Raw genomic sequence first — 24,747 nt, 5'->3', positions numbered from 1 at the left:
GACCCTTTCACAGGGGTCGCCTAAGACCATCGGAAAACACATATATAATTACATATTGTTTTTGTGATTAATCACTATGCTTTAATTATGTTCAATGTGTAACAATGAAAATATATCCTGCATATCAGATATTTACATTACAATTCATTAACAGTAGCAAAATTACAGTTATGAAGTAGCAACGAAAATAATTTTATGGTTGGGGGTCACCACAATATGAGGAACTGTATTAAAGGGTCGCGGCATTAGGAAGGCTGAGAACCACTGGTGTAGATAGACCATTATTTATTCAACTCATCCCTTTTTGATGGACATTTGCTTTGTTGACAGGTTTGGGTCTCCTCCCTTCCTCTCCTTTCACTTGTTCTTTATTGCCACTCTGAGCAATGTTGGAATAAACTGATCCTTACATAGAAACAAATTTCTTATATGTGCTATTCTATCATAGGATTGCCAAGGGTAGGATTGATTGCTGAAAGGGTGTATTCATTTTAATCAAAGACTTCCAGATTGTTCTCCATAGAAGCTGCTAAATTTCATATTTAGAGTCTACTTCATGTGACAAATGTCTCTGACTTGTACATAGTACAAATTTTAATGTGCATTTGAATTACTTAAAGATTTTGTTAAAATGCAAATTCTGATTTAATAGAGCTAGAGTAGCCTGAGACTATTTCTAAAGCGCCCTGGGTATGTTGGTAAGCAGGCCATACTGAGTAGTGAGGCACTTACCAGTTACAACCATTCTGTAATCTGGGCAGATGACTGGATCAGGGAGCTCAACGTTTCTAAAGAGTACTATACCTCAGGTTCAGCTATTGGACAAGTGTTAGGAGTTCAGGTCGTGTTAGTTGCATGAATAGGTAGACATAGTCATCCAATCCCTAGAGCCAACTCTCATATATTTCCTTCCCATTTCTGGTTATGACTCTAGCTGGAAGGAGTGGGTTGCTGCACATACACTGATATCTTACAAGAAATAATGTTCTAGATCAAGTTGATCTAGATAATTGACAATAATGGATCAAATAGAACTAAGTATAAAAGAAAGGAAGCAAGAAAGAGGGTGCATTTCAAGTATGTGTGATGGGTGATATGCAGTGAAAGGCCACTTCAAATAGGCAAAAGAACTCCATCCATATTCTTGCCCCACCACTTGTTTGAGACTGGCCCCACCACTTGTGGGTGTGGGAGTGTGTGTGTGTGTGTGTGTGTGTGTGTGTGTTTAAAATATATTTTTTTTTATTTATTTCAGAGAGGAAGGGAGAGGGAGAGAGAGACAGAAACACCAATGATGAGAAAGAATCATTGATAGGCTGCCTCCTGCATGCTCCCTACTGGGGATTGAGCCCAAAATCCAGGCATGTGCCCTGACCAGGAATTGAACTGTGACCTCCTTGTTCGTAGGTTGAGGCTCAACCACTGAGCCACGCCAGCCAGGCACCCCCACCACTTGTTTTTGTAAATGAAGTTCTATTGGAACCCAGCAACACTCATTTATGTATTATATTGTTTATAAAGATGGTGTTTGTTATGTGTTATATTGGTTATATAACTGCCTTTGTGCTTCAATGACTAAGTTAGGTAGTTGCCACAGAGATTATTTGGCCAGCAAGACTTACATGTTTACTAGCTGACCCTTTACAGAAATTGCCCATCTTTGTTCCACAGGAGAAAATTGGATGCTAGTTTATGGAAATTGACACCCTCCCATCTTTTGTTCTTACATTACTCTGAGCAGTGTGCAAACTAGATATGGTGAGACCGCAATATCATGGTGATCTTATGGTGAGACCTTTTAAATACTGACCACAGTAAATATGAGGATAAACTGGTGTTCTCTTTCTTATAGTTAAGCAGATCATACGTGTGCTATCCCACAACACTTGGATCATCTCTCAGTAGGGAAGTGACTAACTTTAGAATTTCTGTTTCTGTGTAGTTCATGGTCCTGGCAGAAACTATTTATTTTCTCCCATTTGCCCAGTAGCTGCCTGGAATTCACGTAAGGTGATAAAGCATCTCAGAGGGGTGTGTGTAACTTTTCAGTTCAACACACAGATTATCGTAAACATATACTATGTCAGACATTGTACAGGATACAGGGTGTGAGTAAGACACAGTGACAGCTGCAAGATAGTTAGATGTTTACCTTAAATAGAAACTTATTTCCTCATCACAGCAGTGAAGTTGGGCTACATCTTGGACTCTAATCAGATATCTGTTTACTTCTGATAGAATCTATGAAATAAAAAAAAATTAGAAACATACATACATTTTTAGAAAATAAAAGGCCCACTACTGCAGAACCATTTTGTATCCCAGAATATGCAAGTGTTGAGTAGAACTCAGTTCAATTATAAAAAAGCCAATGATTTTGTTTATAAAATAGGCATTCTTTAGATAAAGACCACAGAATTAACAATGAAAACTTTATTTTAGGGTGTTGTCTAATTTCTTAAGCTACTGAAATTGTTTTATTTATAAACATTTTCTTAGCATCAAAAATAAAGTGGAAGTGGGGTGAATAAGAAGTAAACTATCAAGAAAAGGAAGGGAATGAATTGTTACAAATTAAGAAGTCAGGCCTTTGCCCTGATGTATGGTAGCCATGGAGATGGTCACTTGGTGTGAACAGTCATCTAGAGATGAAGTTCCATGGGCTCTGTGAGTTCCAAGATTTTGAACTTTTTGTATTTCAATCAACTCCACTTCATTTTCCCTACCAAAATATGCAGATCTAAGTTACAACAAAATAACTCCATCTTGCTTCCCCAATTTGACCAAATAAAAATAACATCTCCAATCAATTAATAATTTAATTCAATATAATTCATGTATCGAGCTCCTGTTATATGCCAAGCACTAGAAGACAAGTAAAACGTAGCTCACACCTGATAGAGTTCCCAGTCTGGTGAATAAAGGATTGTAATAAAATGTGACAGATGTTCAAGGTCTTGCAGGAGACCCAGAAAGGGGCAATTCCCAGCAGGAGATGGTGGGAGCAACTACAGGAAGATGATGATTGAACTGGATTTGTAAAGGATGAATAGGAGTTTATCCAGCAGGGTAGGAAAGAAGGTTATTTTCAAGAAAGAGTATGGACAAAGCACAACTGTGTGAGGAGAGGCTAACATTACTGGAGAATCATGAGTAGATCTGTATGGTTGGCTCATAAAGTGGTAGGCAAGGCAGTAAAAGAAAAGGTAGAATGGGACCAGGTGATATTCTGTAGGTGACAGCCAACAGAGGGCTTCTAAGATTTTTCAGGTATCCTCAGTGTGCAAGATCCTAACCAGGTACTCTGCATAGAGAAATATGAAGCAATAGAATACATGGCCCTTTCTTCAGAGGGGGTCATGATCACAGTAGTACCAAGAAAGGAGCTAAGGGATGGGGTCAAGCCCACTTAGCATCCTTGCAGATAGAAGGATGTGAAATGTGAGGGCTTGGCAGCACCAGACACACAGCAGGCATTCAACAGAGGTTAGCTGATTGGATATCTGAATGTCTCCTGTTGCCAATGATATGAGGTTTTATCCATGAGCATGAGATGTAGCAAGTACATCAGAATACGTACAGGGCACCCCCAGATGATTCTCTGTATGTCTGACAGCTGATCTTTCATATTGATGTTTTGCTTCATCTAGAAAACAAAGTGATTTTAAGGGAAATAAAATTGTGAAATGTGTAAACATAAATGGCACTTGATACAGGGCTTGCTATTTCCATACATTATAATAAGAATCTAATTTCATAGACCCAGTGTTTTAAAACAAAGAGGCAAATGACAAGACTGTATTCAAAAAGCATCTTCTGGGCAGAATATGTCATCAGTTTACACTCAGCCTGGACCCGTGCAGAGTGCTCATCACAAAAATTGTTCAGAGCGATAGTACCACACTCAGATGCTGACTTAGTTCAGGAAATCTCATACATTAAGTTCTTTCAGCAAAAAAGGATTTTACTTTTTTCTTTTAGTCCTCTAGAAAAATCAATCCAAATACCCCATTCTTCACACTTTCATATTAATAAAGCTTTTCTTGTACTTGTATAGTTATCTGAAAACATTCTGTCTCATGTTGCTTGGTTTAAAATAGATGCCTGTAGTGCTCCAAGTCTCTGAACACAACGATTTCACATTCAAAGGCTGAAGAATTTGAGTGAGACTACCAAAAAAGCATTGTGGCATTTTTAAAGGACACAGACACTTGTCAGCAACCAACCTGATCTATATAACCTTTATATGTTTTCATTTGGTCAATTGCAGTGGTCAAGTCCCCACGGTCGGCATGTTCTGCAGGAGTATGAAGCCTCAGAGCATAGAGAAGATGAACATACTCATCAAATCTTCGGGACGGGTACAGGAGCAGCTCCGGCAGGCTGTGTGGGGCATAGAGAAGGGAACCTGGTCTCTTTCCGAAGGTCAAAGAAGGCCCTGCCTTCGGGGTGCCTCAGCTGTGCTCTCCCTCAGAACTTACCTCAGCATTTTGGTGACAATGGTTTTATCATGCCTCTTCAGGAAAGCTCGGAATGCTGGTACCATCTCTCTGCACTAAAGGTGAGCATAATATTGTCAAAACTTCGCTCCGTGCGACAGTTGTAAAGCATTCTGTTACACCGGGCAGACATGATCTATGAAGCTCTCAAAGCAAGAGGGCAACATCTACTTCTAGTCAAAGTACTATTAGTACTTACTAATATAATGTACTAAGTATAGTGATTTATTCATACCATAGAGATAACCCTATTCATTGAACTTAATCAGTGTTGACAAATGAAAACAGACTTTGCAACCAGGGAGGCCTGGATTAGAATTAGAATTCTACCTCATTCTTTGTGAACTTGTTAAGTTACCTAACTCCCCGAGCCTCAGTTTCCTCATGGATATCATACCTAACACTTGTGAAGGAAAAATAAATCCTGTCCACAACATGCCTGTTGCACAGTAAGTGTTATTTCCTTGTAGTAAAAGACAATTGATGGTATTCACCTATAATACCTGCTGCTAATCATTATAAAGGTGTTCCATTGTATTTAACATCTGCTTTAAAGTGTATTCATTCATCACCAGCAAAGTGCCCAGGAAGTACCCATTTTTCTCAGTGGGGACATGCCTAAAAGATGCCAGAATTGCTAATTCCTAGAAATCAAATAAATACTGACTGATTTCAATAAGAGTAATAGCTAACAGTTATTGAGTATTTAAATGCACACCCTATTTTAGTGAACCAGATATCATTATTATCCACAACTATAAAAAATTTGGCACCAATCTGTTTCTGATAATATGTCACACTTTACTCCAATTCTTGTCCTCATGGTCAGTTCTATGAAATTGCCTTATTCGTGCAATTTTCATCCAGTACATAATTAGTATGTCTAGCAGTGTTAAACTCTCTGGGCAGGGTGAAGGTGTACCATAAAGGGAGGTGCTCAAGGTCAGGACATGGCCCCGGGGGGCTCCGTGCAACCAGGGGGACACAGCCAAAGCGGCCACTGGCAGAAGTGTGCCCCAAGTCGCAAGGTACGGCTACACTTCTGATACAAATTGAGGAGGGAAGAAAGAGCTCTTACTGCCGTTAGAAGAGATCCCAACCAGAACAGCAAGGGATGCAGAGGGAAGCGAATATTCCTGCTCAACTACAGATGGCACAAGTCACAATGGACTTTCTGAGAAATGTACAACAAAGAAATTCCTTATGCATAGTGAAATTTCACAAATTGAGTAGCCTTACCCCAAGAAACATGGACAATTAATTTCTTTTCTTTATAAGACAGCCACCTTTGTCAAGGTCACACAGGTCTGTGGGGGCAGAGTGGGATTGGAGCTCACGGGCTCCACTGTATCTAACAGTTAAACACTTGCCTGTAAGTGACCCACAGGGTACCTGCAGCTAATGGAAGTCTGGCAATTTGCATGAGGATTAGTTCAGTCCAACAACCAGTTTCTGGGCCCTGCTTTGTCAAGCACTGTGCTAGCCCCTCATGACACAAAATTAAATGTCAGGTCCCCGTCCTCAGCGAACACAGTAAACTGGAGGCCTGGGTCTGGAAGCCAAGCCCTATTAGTCTTAGTTCTTTGGATTGCACACAGCACTTCCTTTCAAGTTCAGGTCTCATAAATGCCTGGATGGTAACTCAATCATTTACCTTCTCAATGGTTTTCAGAACAACAGGGTAATTGTTGAAGAAATTGGTGTATGTGTTCAGCTGGCTTCCAAACTTTAAGAATATTTCTCCCACACAGTGAGCTGGGCCCCATTCCTGTAGTCTGTCTCTCAGGTTATCTAGAAACTGCCTGCAAGACGGGAAAAGCATGGCCATGAAATATTGGCCAGTGATAACCTATAAACTTAACAAATGAATCAGTTTGCTGCTTGCTTCAGCCTAGTCATTTTATGGTTGGGCTTTTGTCACATACTTTTGTGCTAATACAGAGCCGTACAGATTCGACAGGACAGGAGGAGCTGGGAAGGGAGGAACTAGGCTGACTGTGGGGGAATCCCACCTCCTCACCTTAATCCCTTGAGGCTGAACCCCACGCTGGCCTCCATAGGCTGCCCCTGACTCTCCCATTCCCACACGGCCAGGCAGGCAAGGAAGGTTTCTTACAGTCCCCAGAGCAGAGTGCTCAATTCATTTTAAATGGCCATAATCTTCCCTCAGGCCATTTCCCTGTGGATCTAAGGTTGTCCTTCATTCAGCCATCACAGGCCTTGAAAACAGAACAGGCCCCGTTCAACCTCTTTATTTTGTAGGAGTTGTGCCCAGGGAAGGTAAGGAACTTGTTCCCAGTCATCTGGAACAAGCATGTCAAACTCGCGGCCCAGCCAATATAACAGTATGTAAGAAATGGTTTAATAAAAATTTCCTAGCTTAATTTTTACAATATCCTGTTATACATAATTATTAATAACAAACTACAATGTTTGCTAATGACTGATTACTATAATCGTGTTGCATTCATTTCCCTTACGCGCCTTACGCGCAGGCACACCATTTCTCTCCACTAATACTAGCAGCAAATATTTTAGCAGCCGCTGGCCAAGTCATTAGTCTTGGACTGACTTGTTTGGTGTGCGCAACAGGAAATACTTTGCTTTTGGAGAACAAGAAAAATAGGCTTATTTGCGTTACGCTTATTAATTTGTGCAGTTATTCAGTTCTGGTAAGTTAATGTTTAAGAAAAAAGATTAATTTTTATTAAAATGTTCTATTATTTTATGTTAACAGTTACTCATTTATTTCAGCCCTTTGTATTCAGCATGTCTCTATTGAAATAAACCTACATTTCTATGAAAATTGAAGCTTTTGTTTTTTTTCGACCCACATAGACTTAAACCTTGTTTATTTGACCCGTGTTAGCCTTTGAGTTTGACATGCTTCTTCTGGAAGGTTACTGGCAGAGAGCCACAAGCTTAGTTTGTCTTTACCACAGATCAAATGATCACTTCCTCTGTGTCCTATGACATTCTCAAAACATCTACTGTTATTAAGCTGACCATGGGTTCTCCAAGCAAAATATCCTAGTAACTTAGTCCCTTCAAATCCTTCGGTTTCTTTCCCATTGCTCAACTAAACATACTGTCTTGTCTTTTGCATGAGCAATATGTTGACTACAAAACCGCCTGGCACTGACCTCCACTCCTAGTACCAGGGGTTTGAACTGAGGCAGGGATCAGGGATCATCACTACTGGTTGCAGCCCAGTGGCAAAAATTCTTTCTTCTGTGCAATAATCAGGGTCCCCAGGAGAGGCAGAGACTGCCTGAGCCTCGGTCAGGTAAGTGTGGGTTCCTCCCACTGCACAGTGAGTATTTCAGAAAATACGTATTCAGGAATTACCTGTTGAGACTTAAAACCTGCAGGATATCAGAGAAAATGATCTGGAGGTTTGCAGCACTCAGAATTGCTCTGTTTGAGGACAGCGCTGCTCTTAGTGGTGCAACATAAACATCTCTCACAATTTCCAGCATCTGCACGTATTTTCTCTCACTCTGTAAGAGTTCCCCGGCAACTCTAGTTCGCTTTGCGGCCCAGTCCATCTGGAGCTTTCTCTCCTGTAGAAAAGCATTAAGAACTCAGAAAGCATAGTGATTCTTTCCAGGCTTACAGCCCCCCAAAAGCCTGAAAGTGGAAGGAGACAGAACAATGGGAGTACTAGCAGTCGGGCAGTCACTCTGAGATGGCCCTGGCTGGTCTGTGACATGCAGGATTGAAGGGAATCTTTATAGGGGACTATGGAGGACCTCGCTGAACATCGCTTGTCCCTAGGATCGCCAAATAGCTCCTCCCACCGGGCCAGTGTGATGCTGTGGTAGAGATGGGACTTTACTCTTGGATCCTGAGAGGGCAGATTGAGACTTTACTTTTCTCAATCTGTCCTTTGAATACATGCTGTGTCCTGTGCTAGCTGCTGGCTGTACAGTGATGAGAAGACAGTGTCCTGCCTTCGTGCTTGGTGAGGAGGCCTTTGGGTTGCCCACTCTTATTTGTGTGTGCTTTCCCCCAGTAGTGTTTTATTGATTATCCTGCAGACAGGAGAACTGAAATGAGCTAGCTCTCTCATTATCAAGTAATTTGCTTCCCATGGGCATGTTATGAAATATGGAAACTCATGCTCTTCTTTCAGTATTTAGGGAAAAGCACCTAACTTGGGAACTGTGAACCCATCTTCCCTGGGTAGCTAGGTTGCCAAATGTCCTGTTTCCTGTATTTCAAAGTCTTGTTTTCTTTTCTTAATGCAGAGGGAAAAGTCATACACTGGTGTAAAGAAACTCCACACCCTATTATTATGTGTGCTATGTTTATATTTGGAGAAATTAGTTTTCATTCCTGGGAATAAGTAATTCTTTTCCTTTTATCTGTACTTTTCAAAAGTTGTAAAATGAGCAGCACCTTTACAAAAGAAAACAATTATAATATTTAAATTTTAAAAATTTAGTGGGCTTGTATTTGAGCCTAGAACAGCCGTGGGCAAACTACGGCCCGCAGGCCGAATCTGGCCCGTTTGAAATAGTTGTAAAATGAGCAGCGCCTTTACAAAAGAAAACAATTATAATATTTAAATTTTAAAAATTTAGTGGGCTTGTATTTGAGCCTAGAACTATTAATACTCTTAGAACACAATTTCCTCTTTCCCCTCCAGCCCTTAGTATACCCCAAGCCCCAAATAAAATGACAGGAGTAAAGCCTAGTGTCACACGATGTTCACTCAAAACAAGTCAACCAGAAGTTTATGAACTAAAATTAAAATGGAAAAGTAACTTAAGAGAAAAATTAGAAAACGCTCTGTTTGTAATACTATAAACACACAGTTCTATGTTAATTTTATCTTTCAAACACATGGTCTGTATATAATGCCTATTTAGATATATCTAATGAGTTTAAAAAATACAACTGCTTCCAACTTGAGGATTGGCTTGCAGCCCATATTATATTTTTATGTGTATTTGCATATTTTTTATTCATTGGGGCCATCCAACATTTATAATGATTTTGACTTAAGGTTTCAGTTATCAAACTTTTTGTTGTCTTAAGACTGTTGTCAGGTATTTATTTCCCAGTCATACTCTCTGACACCCAGCCAGTGAGGGCTGGTCTGCACTGCAGTAGGTGTACCCACCCAGGTGTTGTCGGCTGAAAAACAGCCTCGGGGCTGAGGTCAGGGCCATGGGATTCAAGTTTCTTCCTGCCAGCTGTTGTTGTTTTTTAATTTTAGAGGACGTTTGTTAAAGCTGGGGACAGTGCAACCAGAAAGGGCCGGAGAAAGGTGCCTCAGCTGGGCTGCTTTGGCCACAAAGAAGTCAGAGGGAAAGGGGCCTTGGGGACAGGCTCAGGGGGTTTCCCGGGATGAAATGCTGCTTCCCTTTGCTGTCCTGGTTGCAAGCCTCAGGGGTCCCTGAGAGTTTAGGAGATGCGTGCCTGTGGGGAAAGAAGGTTGGGGGGCAGGGGGACGTGGGTGTGATCCTGGGAGGGAGAGCATGCGCAGGGACCTTTGTTTTGGAAGGTTTTAAAGGCTGGGTATTTAGGGGAGGATCTTAATAGAATATTCAGCAGCTTTATGCTCATGTACCAAAATGAGGTTTATTCTCTTCCTCTGTCCTTGGGATATGGTTGGCAAATGTCTGCCAATTATTTAACCTTAGAGGAGTCATTTAAGTCTTCTAACTTCAGTTCCTCATCTACAAAAATGTGGTTACTAATATCTATGTTAGAGGATCTCGAGAATGAAATATGATGATAAATGTGGATATGTGTTGAAGAAAAGCAAAACAGCACGCACAGCTGTGTACTGGGGCAGGACGGACCAAGGCTCTGCTGTACTGAGCCCTACCGTTCTAGCCTGAGAGACGGAGCCCTAAACGCTATACTGGTTCTACTCAGCGTTTGAAGTCAGACCGTGAATTGGTGGATCGGATAGACTGTAAAACTTTGTGCCTGCACCGTTCCTTTAACTGCCGTCCTCGTGTCATGTTAGTTAGAAAAGCATGGAGTAGCAGAGGTGGCTTTTGCTCCCAAGATGTGATACCTCCATCTCCTCAACTCAACTTCATTTCAGACCAGGAAATATTCAAAAGAAAAAGCTACTGCCCTAACTGGTTTGGCTCAATGGATAGAGCATTGGCCCAGGGACTGAAGGGTCCCAGGTTCGATTCCGGTCAAGGGCACATACCTCAGTTGCAGGCTCGTTCCCCAGTCCTGGGACCTGTGTGGGAGGCAACCAATCAATGTGTATCTCTCACATCAACGTTTCTCTCTCACTAACAAACAAACAAATAAAAGAAAAGAAAAAGCTACTGACTGGATTCCCCCAATTACATTTGGGAGTTTTTCCTCCCTTTAAATATTTTTACTTTGTTCTTGAAACTTTCAAGAAAAAAAAGAACTAACCAGAATAAAGGCGAAAGTGGTTGGGTGTTGTTGTTGTAGGGGTTTGTTTGGGTTTTTTTGGGGGGCGGGGGGCGCCTCAGGAGAAAAACAAGTGGAAAATTTTTATTACGTAATAATTGGCTTACCAGCTGAACCAGCACCTCAACATTTGGATCATTTTTGCCAAGATTTGGTTTTGTGTCCTGAGGATTGTCTTCCAGAACATTTCTTTCCTGAGGATTCAATGCAGATTTGATTACACGGAGTTGGTGCTGTGCCCACAGGAGGCTCTGTGGCCCTGCCTTCAGCCCTAACTACGGTGTTCTGCGTCAGTGAACCAGCACCAGACAAAATCGATGCCTCTCTTAAAGCAAATGTTATGTGAAGAATAAAAAACCCTTTAGCTTCCTTTGCACTGCATTACGCTTGAGAAAGTAAATTCTGGGCAGCTCCCTTTTCCCCGGGAGCTGGGGGAGTGAGACTGCTGCTCAGAAGCTCCTCACAGGCAGGGGGTCCCACGTGGTCCAGGTAGGCCTCTGCCTCAGCTCTGCTCCTGGCAGTCAAAGGCACACAGGGTACCTGACTTTTATTAAGATGCCAGAAGTCTACACCCATTACCAGGCTCCATGGGGGGAGGGGGGGTGTGTTGGGGCTGGTACCCAAGCCTGTGATCATGCAAGACAGGTAGATGATTTTCTATGGGCATAAAATGGTTCTAAAATGACATTTTTATAGAAATCGGCTCTCTGACAATGCAATTTTCCGTGTTTTCTGAATCCTGATTATTTCACTTAAGAAAGTATGGGTTCTGAATACAGTACTGGCGGAATGATTACTTTTTGCCAGAAGTACTAGCTTCAAACCCACTTTTCTGTTATGAAATTGAATCTCAACTAAGAAAAGAAAAATAATTCTTAGTTTCTCACACACACACACACACACACACACACACACACACAAACTGTCCTGGGCTGCAAATGAAAAACAAAAACAAAACAACTTTATGTTATCTCGGGACTCAACTGAAAAAGAGGCAAAATGCAAATGTCCGACTTTTCCTCCATGACCCAGAGTATATTCTAGTCCAGTGGTTGGTAAACTGCGGCTCGCGAGCCACAGGCGGCTCTTGGGCCCCTTGAGTGTGGCTCTTCCACAAAATACCGACTTCTTCGCATGGGCCACGAAGTTTCAATCACACTGTACATGCGAGCCCGCACGTATTTTGTGGAAGAGCCATACTCAAGGGGCCAAAGAGCCACATGTGGCTCGCAAGCCGCAGTTTGCCGACCACTGTTCTAGTCAATGTGGTGCAGCTGATGCTTGTAAGTGGCTTTAATGTCACTCATGATCCTACAAATACCTTTTCAAGAAAATAAAGTTCTTAGAGGAAATGACCAGTTGGAAGACAATAATTATCATTATTGTCTATGAATTTCTCAAGCACATGTGTCTAACTCTACAGCGAAGCAATGGCATAAAAATGCAGCAATAACTTTACCTTCATGTATAAATTGAATGTTGCCTTTGGGTCAGATTTTGTCAGAATAACATTTTCTTCCAAATCTTTGCTCTTTTCACTACATTTCTTCAACAGAAAATATGACAAAAATTCCAGAGGTTTGTCCTGAAAAATCCACACCCCCAACCCCAAAAATTCATATTTAAAGCATTCATTGGAAATATAGGTCAACAAAAGTGCAGTAGAAAAGAGGACAGATTTTTTTCTGGTAGAGTTTTCAGTTTTTTTAATGTATAAGTTCAGAAAACAAAGTAATGACTGTTCACGTAGAGTCAGTAAATGGGACTTCTGACTTCATCACATATTCCAATTACCATGTATACTGTTGGTTCTCAACCGACTGTCACCATTCAATTCGGTTGCCAAGGCCTCATGGTATGGGTCTCAATATCGTCAGAACCAAAGTGGCCCCTACCGGCCTCTTGGCCAGATGAGGAAGGGGACAGGGGGGATCTTGTCTTTCAGGAGAAAGAAGGCTTGAGAGAGGGGCTACAGCAGCTGAATTACTGGGAAAAACACTCAAATTTGGTTCCCTCTCAGGCTATAGTTTGAGCACCATCGAAAGTATATCATACCAGGTTACTTTTAAATAATGAGGTGGCAGTAAGTACACTGAACCTACACCAAACGCATTTAGTAAATCGTTGATATTTCGGGAGACAGTGCAGGATCTCTCAAAGTCTCGGGGTTATCCCTGTGAATTTCCCTGATCATTTTATCGGCAAAGCTCACCAGGGCCTTCAGCACTGGGCTGCCCCTGGGTTGGCTAGTGTTGGCAGCTGAGAATGCAGAGGCAAATCATGGCCACCTGCAGCCTCTTGGACTCCACACTGGACAGCTAACCCTGGGGACACCTGGTGGCTACCCAGGAAGCCAAGGTGAAACCAAAACACACATGAGAGATAAGGAAAACATATGCAAAGACAACGTTAAGTCTACCCACAAAGTTGAATTACCTCAGTGGAAGAGAAGGATTTGAGAATCTCTCCTTTGAAAACTAAAGACCTGACAATATGTTATATATTGAAGGAGCATCCGGTGTGTTAATGTCATCCCTAGTCCCCATCCTGTTCTCCACTTCCCCAGCCAGGCTGCTTACTGCACTTTCCAGTTGCTCGGAAGATCTGTTCTTTTGTGTTCGCTTTCCTTCTTCTCATCTACCCTTTTTACCCTTTCATACGCTTAATTTAACTATTGAATAATGTTTATGTGAAATATAAAGCCACTCGTGTGTTTAAATAAGTCACTTCTGACTGAAATTAATCACAAGACAGATAACAGTGCACCACGGAGTCAACTTTTAAATAACCTAGATTTTACTATTTGCCTATTTTGTGTACCTAATAGATCTTGGGCCCAGAATCTCTCAGTAGCTCTTTTTACAAACGGATGTAATTTCTCTAAGGAATTGCGCCCCTGGATGGATATACAAATTAAACAATAAATAAACACAAACTACAAATTTATTTAAGTGTTAGGGTTTTTGTAGTGTGCTTTCTTTAAAAAAAATACTTACAGGATTTTCTTTTGAAAGTGCTGCCAATCCATCTGCCAGAGCTTGTGCAATTTCTTGGTTATTCAGAATGTTAGTCACACTCATGGTGTCAGACATAAACTGTCCTGTAAATATAAAGCCATATGCACTGTAATTAATTTATGTAAGAGATGTGATCAAGAAGAACACAGCTCAGTCCTCACAGTTGCTTTTTAGTGGATAAAAATGCAAAGAATAAAAATTAAAATTCTATTATACCATGAGGATTATCTTCCATGATAAAATATAAAACAAGTAATAGCAACTAAATGTGCAGCTTATAAAAAGTGCCCACCCTGACAAAGCTGATCTTGAATAAAATCTATAAATTGAACAGTAAGGACAGAACACATGAAAATGAAACTTTTAAGTTTAAAAAATTTTTTTATTGATTTCAGAGAGAAAGGAAGAGGAAGAAAGAGATAAAAACATCAATGTGAGAGAGAATCATTGATTGCCTGCCTTCCAAGGGCGCCCCACTGGGGAACAAGCCTGCAACCCAGGCATGTGCCCTGACCTGAAATTGAACTGTGTCCTCCTGATTCATAAGTCAACACTCAACCACTGAGCTACACCAGCCAGGAATAAGTTTAAATTGTAGAATCGCAATCCCACCAAAGATTCCTCCACACTCCCCTTTATCTTTGCACTCAAATACATAAAGATTTCAAGCACACAGAAAATAATATACTAACATACATACACAGATACCTTTTACATTTAAAAATGTTTTAGACAACTTGAATTTATATGAAAAGAATTATCTTCTATTCTACTTCTTATGCTTACATATATCATCAAGAAATACTTCTATCTTTAAAGAGATCATCTTTCTACTTTTATGTATAGTTTTTATATCAAGGAAATACCAGGAAAAATAATTTCTCCCTATTTATTATCTAATAACTATTTGAAAATACTGGTTGAACATCTACTAAATGTGGTAGAGTTAAAACCAAGAAGACAAATCCCTGTTTTAGAGGCATTTATGTAAAGATATATACTGACAATATGTTATATATTGACAGAAAATATCTGCATACTTACTTGTGTTTCCTGCTCTTGCATAGACAGTAACTGTATAAATAGATGTTAAATAAGAAGGAGTGCTAGGGAAGGGAAGGAAGAAAATAAGGATATAGATATCTAAAGACTTGATTTATAGGGTGTTTTATTTAGTTAGATGGGAAGAGTTAGGGAAAGCCGAATAGGTAAAGATGGAGAGAAAATTCATTTACCCATATGATAAAAAAGTACTTTTGACAATGGAATGATTTTGCCCGGCCGGTGTTTCTCAGTGGTTGAGCATCGACCTATGAACCAGGAGATCACGGTTCAATTCCCGGTCAGGGCACATGCCCAGGTTGTGGGCTTGATCCCCTCGTAGGGGGTGTGCAGGAAGCAGCCAATACATGATTCTCATCATTGATGTTTCTCTCTCTCCCTCTCCCTTCCTCTCTGAAATCAATAAGAAAATTTTTTTTTAAAAAAGTTATTTAAAGAATGTATTGATTTAGGTCAGTGGTTCTCAACCTTCTGGCCTTTAAATACAGTTCCTCATGTTGTGACCCAACCATAAAATTATTTTCATTTCTACTTCATAACTGTAATGTTGCTAGTGTTATGAATCGTAATGTAAATATCTGATATGCAGGATGGTCTTAGGTGACCCCTGTGAAAGGGTCATTCGACCGCCAAAGGGGTCACGACCCACAGGTTGAGAACCGCTGATTTAGGTGAAGATCCAGTTGACATAGGACATTGTTTCCAAAAGCCTCTATTGTGATAATTTGATCATGGATATGGGACATAAATGAGAGGTTCAATAATGCCCAACAGGTTCCACAGAAGGCCATGGAATCCATCACCCAGTTATATATTTTAAGTAAAAAATAAATAGAACACAATTGCAGAACAATTTAAGTAATGGGTGCTATGGTTTAAGAGTTGCTTAGCTTTGAGAGCAAATTGCAATGAGGAAAGGACAGAGTTCGATGGCTGAGCAAATAGCAAATTTTGTCTAGGTAAATAATTGACTGACACAGGATTAAGATGGTAAAATCTGAAACCAGGAACTAGCTTCAGCATTTTGAAGATGACTATAACTATTCATCTTTATATTTAATATTTATTAAGTAAGGTTTAATGTTTATTAATGTTTATTAAAGAATATTTAATGTTTGTTAAATAATACTTAATGTTTATTTAATACTATTTAATACTTAGTAAATAATATTTAATATTTATTCTTAGTGTATATTTGTTATATTTGAAGGAAGATATGAAAAACAAACGGAATAAAGTAGTACTGAAGATGTTTAGGAGTCAACTAAACATCTGCAACAGGAGTAGCAAGAGCTCTCACCTATTATCCTGCCACTGGCGTTCTTCTGCAACTCCTTGAAGAGAGGTCTGAACTGTTTCCGCACTGATATCAAGGTGTCTTCCAGGAAGTCCATGAGGCTGGACCACGTCTGCAGCTTTGATTCGCTGAAGTAGATGGAGGGGGGCGCCCTTTCCTGCTGTTGTCCCAGCCAGTCACTAAGAACTGACATTATTTTCTCCTTTTATTATTGCAGACATAAGCTTGGGTGAAACAATTCTACTTCTTGTTTATAACTGTATTTATATCAAGCTTATTATCCTTTCTCATTACAAAACTAAGATAGTCTGCTTTCAGAGATAAAATTAGAAACTCAAAAAGACTACAATGAATAATAGCAAATGCCTATCTATTCTTTGATAGATAAGGTTGTCATTATGTTTGACATTAAAAATTAAATAGCTGCTGGATTTGTGCATCAAGAAGTGAAGTAGGCATCTGAATAAGAATATACTGTTTTATATTTATATCCTCAAAATGAAAATACAGGGAAATCCACTCTGCCTGGCTTCCCCATCATGCCATCCAAAGTCCTCCGTGTCATAGCCAACCCTGTATCTTTCTTACAAGCTGGTATCTCTCTATTTATCTCTCTACACGACTCTAGTGGGTGCTTATGCAAGTTTCTCTCCTTGAAAACCAGTTACTGAAAGACACAGTGCCGTGTTAAATTTGATTTTCTTTCCTGAATAGACTTGTTTGACTCTCCTCCCATTATGTTTATTGCTAAACATGTGAAAAATCTATATAACAGTTCTTCTAGACGGGAATAGGAAGAGTAGGGGAAAGAGGATGAACAGGAGGAAAAGGAGACAGAGGAGCAGAAAAGAAGAAAACTTGTTCTGTAAACGACAGTGTCTGCACCCTGCTCTGCTCTGCTAGGGGGATTCCTCTCTCCACGGGGCCAAATATGTTATCATAATATAAACTACAGCTAACAAGTGACTTCTGTTACAAAACTCTATTAAGTCAATGTGCTCTCTGTTACATCATTTCCCGTACAAGTTCCCCAATCATGGCAGCTTTCCCGTCTTCAAAGGCCCCTGGCATTTGAGACCAGAGAACAAATGCTTTATATATAGTTTCTGCATCACCCCAAACCTTCTTTGATAAGAGGCTGGGAGTTTTAAAGGGGAGAATGATGAGCAAACAAAGAAATTTGGTTCTCCTGTTGGTCAGCCAATGTTATGTTTTGATCCAATATCTTCAGCTTTCATATCTAAAGGGATATTACACACACATTTTTGTGTGTATAATATCATTGACTGTTTTTCCTCTCAGATAATGTAACACCAATGGAACCTGAGCAAGCCTCTTCTTAATCGTCTCTTTGTTCATTTATCCAAATGAAACCATATTAATTATATTTACTAAAAAACTATTCTTTGTACTTATTATTTCTCTAGATCAGCAACTAAACATGTTTGTTTAACTGTTAAAGATGATGTTTTCAACTGAGTTTTACAAATGATGGCTTGAAGCAAATATTTGCAAAAAATAATCCCCTTCTAAGCAAATGACTGAGTGCTGGGAAATGACAGTTTCAGAGAAGGAATGCAAGACAGTTGCTGGCGTCAGCCAGAACCAGTATCCTTCAGCGGTGCTTCATCTTTGGTGATCCCCGAGTTAGTGCGTGGGCACGATGGTCAGCCCCATATACACTTACTGTGTTGGTAAGAGCCAGTTGCAATCCCAGCGGGGGCAGTGAAGAGCGTGCCGGTTAGTTGAGACAGCTGGGAAAGAACTTCTATTCCTGCCTCTGCACAAAAACACTTTCATTAGTTTACTCACAGGTTTTGCCAGGGAACAGTTAAGTGTTACTGAAGAGCACTAATGAGCTGGCCAGGAAAAGCCATAGCAGTTCTTGTTCTCAATTCAGATCCCTCGTGGAATAGTTTATCAGCATGTCACAGTTCACCCCTGAGAGCTGAAGTCCAAACACTTCATTTCTGAGGACTGCACAACAGGGTGGAAAAGAGGGCATGAGGTCTGACCTGGGGCTTATTTTCAATCTGGAATACTCAGGCCACAGACAGAAAGCCTGCATGTATTTTTTAAAATAGCGTGACACCAGGGAGAAGTATCATTGTAAAGGGGCAGATTTAAAACTGTTAAACACAGAATGGATACAATGGTCAAAGTTTAGCATGGCATTAATTTCACTCCTTCAGTAACCTGTGTAGATTGAAGTATGCTCATTATCTTTATTGCTTTATGGTTTTACAGGGTATATTACACATGTCAAAATTTATCTAATTGTACATTTAAATATTGTATGTCAATTATACCTTAATAAAGCTGTTTTAAAATTTTAACAATGCTCCCAAAAGATGAATTTTAGGTGTTTGGCTTATGAAGTAACTGGGAGAGTGACAACATCTTAACTGAGGAATCCTGGGGAGGAGGAGGTCTGGTGCTGAAGAGGCAACCAGGAGTTTGTGTTAACTTTAGAAGCTAGCAGAAATGCACACTATGAAGATGTCAAGTGGGAGCTAGATATGAGTCTGCAGCTCAGAGATATCAGAGCTGGAAGCATAAATTTGGGAGTGTCCAGCATATATACTGAATTCAGAGTCTTAGGAATAGATGAGACTGCCTAGGAAACAGGTGTAGTCATGGAAAAGGAGAGCCCAGATCTAGCCCTGGGCACATTTAAAGGTCTTGCTGAGGAGGAGAAGCCAACAGAGGAGAATGAGAAGCTGCGGCTGAGGCAGGGGGACAACAAGGAGAGCGTGGTATTAGGGAAATCAAGAGAAGAAGGAGAGTTTCAGGAGTGTCCATCTGCATCAAGTGCTGCTGAGAAGTCAAAGCAAAGTGAGGATGGAGAAGGGACCACTGGATTTGGGCACGTGGAAGTTGTTTATTTTCTTTCGAAAGCAATTTCAGTAGAGATAGACGACTTGTAGGAGCTTGAGGAGCGAATGACAGGTGAGGAAGGTAGAGGCAGTCAGCATAGAACAATGGTTCTCAAAGTGTGGCCCTTGGATCAGCAGCAGCAGCAGCAGCATCTTGGGAACGTGTTAGAAATGAAAATTCTCAGGCCCCATCCCAGACTTACTGAATCAGACACACTAGGGTGGGGCCCAGCAATGTGTATTTTAACAAGACCTTTAAATGGTTAAAAAACACACTAAAGTGTGAGAACCACTGGTATAGTCGATTCAAAACGTGGTGAGGAAAAGTTAATGATCTCTCCTTCCTTTTTTTAAGGACAGAGCTACTACAGGTGTTCCTGATTTGATATGAATGATCCAATAAAGACAGAGGATTGAGGCTACACAAGAAGATTGAAGCATGGAAGTGAAGTCAGAAGGTGAAAGGCGGTGGGATACAGAGTCTAAGTGGAGTAGTCAAACTTTGATATGAACAGGGGTGCTTCTTCCTTCGTCAACAGAAGGGAAGACAGAGAATGAAGGTAAGAGGGAAGTAGGTGGTGGATTTGGTGTTGGGAGGGAAATTAGGGCGCTTTCTTAGGGAAGTCGAAGGTGAGGTCAACAGCTGAGAGAGCGTTGTTGGAAAGCTTGACTAGGGAGGAGAAGGGATGTAATAAATAGTCATCTCAAAGAGTAGAAGAATGAATTTACCAGGAAATGTGGTAGGATTGCTTATCAGTGCAGCAATCCCATTTGATATTTATGCCATTAAATAACGTTAGATCTATACAAACAGGTGTGTTCCTTTTTCCAACAGTCTTCAGCTGTCTCCGTGCAGGCAGGCATAGATTTTGCAGATGGCTGTGTTTTAACCAGCACTGGGATTTAGCCAAATGGTGGGGATTTCGCCAGGAAAAAGACAAAGAGGTTCAGAGTCTTTGCAAGAGAGTACTGTAATAATAAACCATTAAATCCAAGTTTAACAAGGAAGAAACCAAGCACAGAAGCATAGTGATGGAGACTGAAAATGTGGGAGTATGGATTGGAGGTCTTCAGGCAAAAAATCGATAAAGAGTGGGAATACTTGGTACATGACTTGGAAGTGGGACTCAGAGAGACATATGCTTGAAATCCAAGATATCACAGGTGACACAGCTACCAGGGATGACAAGCTCAAGAGTGTTGCCTGAGGTGGTGGGAAAGAGGTTTTTGGGCTGAGAAGCCAGGGTCTTCTGACTGAACCAGGGTCTTAAGCAGTGGTTCTCAACCTTGGCTGCACATTAGAATCACCTGGGGATCTTTTTTAAATCCTGATTTCTGGGCCTCATCCTCCGGAAATTCTGTTTCTTTGTTACTAATGTTGTGGCCCCACCCCATACCAAAGAAACAATTTCCGGAGGATGAGGCCCAATCAGGATTTTTTTAAGATTTATAAAAGATTCCCAGGTAATTCTAATGTGCAGCCAAGGTTGAGAACCACTGGTCTTAAGGGTTCATCCAAGTGGAAATTACATTTGACAAGAAGTTTAGGGATGGCTTTAGGGCCCAGAATAGTGGTGGAAAATCTAGTGTTTGAGTGCCATTAAATTTCACTTGAGACAGTTTTTATGTCACAAAACTATTGTTCTTTTCCTCTTTTGCCTTTGTTGTCTGCCTTTCAATATTATACTTTCCTGCATCCTTTTTTTCTCCTTCTACTGCAACAAGAAAATTGGCTTTGTTCTCATTATAAAAGAAGGTAATACTAGTTTATTACAGAAAATAGAGGCAAATAAAAGAAAATGTATAGATTCCGTTAATATTTTGCTATATTTCTGCATAGATTATTCTATGCATAGTTGAGATTATATAATTGTAATAACTGTAAAAAAATTTTGTACAATAACTTGTATTTCATTTTCTTTTAAACCCCTTCACCTCCTTTGATTTTTATCCTTTCCCCTGGTTGAAGCGTGACAGTGAAACTTGAAAATTAAGAACTTCAAAAACACACAATTCTCTAAAGAATGGGTAATAAGAAACAGTATGAGAAAATTTAATTTCACACTCCCTCTCCCCTGTTCTGCTTAGTAAACAAACAAACAAAGGAACAAACCCAGTGCCCATGAATGCAGAGCTTTTATTTAACAGATAACCTAAAAGTGAATTTGATTTAATGTTTCAAAATTTCCCTTCAAGTACTGAAATCAACTTTGATACTAGATAAGTACGCACTTAAACTTATATCAGCAACCATGCTCACCTTCACAAAGCACTTCACTGTTTCTAGTGTTCTAATATTAGGTATTTATATTATTATGTATTTGTGTAATTGAAGTTTTTGTTATTTGGGTATTCACAAGTCCTATAAGGTAAGGTGCTACTACCCTAACACTCATAGGAGGAAATGGAGGTTCACAAACTTGCCTAAGGCCACACAGCTGAAGTGGCCTGAGTGGGGTTCCAGTCCAGGTCCTTGTCACCAAGTTCAGGCTCACGCATCCCGGGTTCAGAAACAGCAGGGAAAGCTTTCTCAGATCCCCGTGCTGGTCAGCCCTTTCCTCTGTGTTGTGCAGGCTGATTTTACTGTGTTTTCCAGAAGAAATAGAAATAATGTTCCTGGCTGGCTCTTGTCACTAGTGGCTTTATTTCTACAGGAACAAGTTACTCTGACTACTAACCCCAATGCCCATTTCCCCTAAATCCCCAAGTATATGATATATAAAGCAAAAAAGAAATAAAGAGTAAGTGTGACAGAATCATTTGACCTGAGGGTATGTCACAAATATCATCATAAAGTAGGCATGACCACGACCTTTCAAAACTGACCGGATGCTCCCAGTGGTACAAAGAGGTCCACGTGACCCCCTTCTTCTTTAGGGGCCACGAAGCTTCCTAATTTCTCCCAGAAGTCTCTCACATCAGGCCTCAATAAATTTTTAATACCAATTTTATAGCCTGAGGAAAAAAAATCAAAAAGTCACATCAATTTGTAACACTATCGTGAACAGAAAGAAACTCTCAGCAGTTTGTGAAAATGGAATCACAATTCAAAAAGCCAACCTCTGTTCCTAAGACCAAGATCCATATGGCACCTCTGCTTCAACGCCATGCCATGCTAAGGCCACCAAAGGTACCGCTGGACTTCAGCGTGGCCTCGGTCTCCTTCACATTCTGGATTTATTGGACACTGTGCACTGTGTTTAGGATGTTGTGTTTCTGCCTCCACTGTATAGCGGTGTGAGTTACCAGGCTCACAACAGGGTTGAGAATGGATGGCCAGTCAAGTCCTGGGATTTGACAACCAAGTTCCAAAGTAGAAATGTTTCCCACAGTTGTCAATCAAAAAATAAATTGTTCAGCACTAGCCAGTTTGGCTCAAAGAATAGAGCATTGGCCTGCAGACCGAAGGGTCCTGAGTTCAATTTCAGTCTAGGGCACGTACTTTGGTTGCAGGCTCCTCCCTGGCCCAGACTCTGGTTGGGACGCCTGCAGGAGGCAACCAATCAATGTGTTTCTCTCACATCTATATTTCTCTCTGTCTCTCCCTCTCTTTTCCACTCTCTCTAAAAATCAATGGAAAAATATCCTCAGGTGAGGATTTAAAAAAATAATTAAAAATAAATAAATTGTTCCAAGCAGAAGTAATGCTCCAGGAGATGGAGCCCCCTCCCTAGGAATCTGTGTGATGACTCAGCTAAACTGAATGTGTCTGGACCCATTTCTGAACCAGTTCTGGAGACTCTGCATTCCTGAACCCCAGAAACGTAATGCAAATCAAGTCAGTCACGGGAATCCTGACGTCTAAATACGTAAGGAAAGGTCCTCTTCAGGTGACTGGACTAAGAGATTTCATTCTATTGTTTTTAAGGCAAAGGCTTTTGAGAAAACACCACAATTATATAGAAGGAAACTTTAGTTTTCTGAGGTATTTTTGTTATTGTTACTATTGCTTTAATAAAAGAAAACAAAGAAAAGGCAGAGTTTGGAAACTTTTCTCATCTGGAGAACAAAAAAGCTGAGATCAGGAAACCCCACCGGGCTCTTTTGCTCCATAGGAGGTGAACCAACTACCACAGTGTAAACTTGCACTTGCTACTTCTCCACCATTTAGGGAGGAGCCACCAAGTAATTAATCATAAATGTAAACGCCAAATAGCATCTGTGCTCTACTGTTGGGGGCATAAAAGTCTAATGTGGAACACAACTTGCTTCAGGCACAGGTAAACTAAACAAGAAAAGCCAAAAATAAGGCGAAACTGATCCAAAAGCAGTTGGTTTTTGCTAATAATACAATTCAGTGAAACTATTCCAGTTGTTGAGTTCCAGCGCAGAGATGGCAGTTTGATGGGTGATTCCGGGACTCACTCTGCCATCTAGTGAGATCCCTGCCAGCTGGATCCTTGGCCGTCTCCTTCCCTCATCCCACAGGGATGGAAGATTCCAAGTGAGCAAAACTTAAAACAATTCTACTTTAGGTATAAGCAAGGGAGGATGCGAGTTATAGTATGAGGAAGAATAGAAACTAAGTTTATTTCTAAAACATTTATCATCTCCTTCCCCCCCAAAAAAGGTAACAATTAAAGTTTTTTTTAAAATATATTTTATTGCTTTTTTACAGAGAGGAAGGGAGAGGGATAGAGAGCTAGAAACATCGATGAGAGAGAAGCACCGATCAGCTGCCTCCTGCACACCCCCTACTGAGGATGTGCCCGAAACCAAGGTACATGCCCCTGACCGGAATCGAACCTGGGACCCTTCAGTCCCCAGGCCAACGCTCTATCCAGTGAGCCAAACCGATAGGGCTACCATTAAAGTTTTTAAAAGATGGCCCATAACAAGTTAATGCTATCAGCCAATCCTTTCCTTTGTGGCATAGCCATTGGAAGTATAATGAATGCTATGAGTGCACACCAATGTATAGGTCTTGGTTATTTGCTATTATTAAAATTGCTTAACTTTCATCAAACTGAAAAATTTTGTTCAAGTGATATAATCAACAGAGTAAAAGGTACCTTAAAAAATGGAAGAAAATATTTGCAAGTTATATATCTGATAAGGGGTTAATATTCAGACTATTTAAGAATGCCTACAACTCAATAACAAAAAATCAAAGAACCAAATTAAAAAATGGGCAAAGGCTTAAATAGACATTTCTCTAAAGAAGATATACAAATGATCAACAAGCATATGAAAAGATGCTCAACACCATCAGAGAAATGCAAATCAAAGCCACAATAGATATTATCTCATACCCATTAGGATGGCTACTATGAAAAAAAAAACAAACACAGAAAATAACAAGTGTTGGTGAGGATGTAAAGAAATTCAAACCCTTGTGCACTGTTGATGGGATTGTAAAGTGGTGTAGCCACTATGAAAAACAGCATAATGTTTTTTCAAAAAATTAAAAATTGAAATACCATATATCCACCAATTTCACTTCTGGGTATATATAAAGGAATTAAAAACAGGATCTCTAAGATATATTTGCGTACTTATATTCTTTTTAAAAAAATATATTTTATTGATTTTTTACAGAGAGGCAGGGAGAGGGATAGAGAGTTAGAAACATTGATGAGAGA

General features: G+C 40.3%; 1 protein-coding gene across 1 annotated transcript in view; it reads right to left on the bottom strand.

Moving 5' to 3' along the window:
- ECT2L (epithelial cell transforming 2 like) overlaps positions 1-24,747 on the bottom strand; it is a 58,432-nt gene that overhangs the window by 8,902 nt on the left and 24,783 nt on the right. The window contains exons 8-19 of the mRNA XM_014533872.1: positions 21,992-22,120; positions 17,977-18,069; positions 16,293-16,475; positions 13,910-14,013; positions 12,373-12,498; positions 11,021-11,107; positions 7,848-8,062; positions 6,154-6,301; positions 4,482-4,555; positions 4,227-4,383; positions 3,581-3,646; positions 2,153-2,241 (exon numbers count right to left, since the gene is read on the bottom strand). Coding sequence (XP_014389358.1) covers positions 2,153-2,241; positions 3,581-3,646; positions 4,227-4,383; positions 4,482-4,555; positions 6,154-6,301; positions 7,848-8,062; positions 11,021-11,107; positions 12,373-12,498; positions 13,910-14,013; positions 16,293-16,475; positions 17,977-18,069; positions 21,992-22,120 — 1,471 coding nt within the window. The remainder of the gene's footprint in view (positions 1-2,152; positions 2,242-3,580; positions 3,647-4,226; positions 4,384-4,481; positions 4,556-6,153; positions 6,302-7,847; positions 8,063-11,020; positions 11,108-12,372; positions 12,499-13,909; positions 14,014-16,292; positions 16,476-17,976; positions 18,070-21,991; positions 22,121-24,747) is intronic.

This window comes from Myotis brandtii, unplaced genomic scaffold, assembly GCF_000412655.1.
Source record: "Myotis brandtii unplaced genomic scaffold, ASM41265v1 scaffold123, whole genome shotgun sequence".
Lineage (NCBI taxonomy): Eukaryota > Metazoa > Chordata > Mammalia > Chiroptera > Vespertilionidae > Myotis > Myotis brandtii.
The sequence above is the reverse complement of the archived record's forward strand: the minus strand, read 5'-3'. Positions and strand labels throughout refer to the sequence as shown.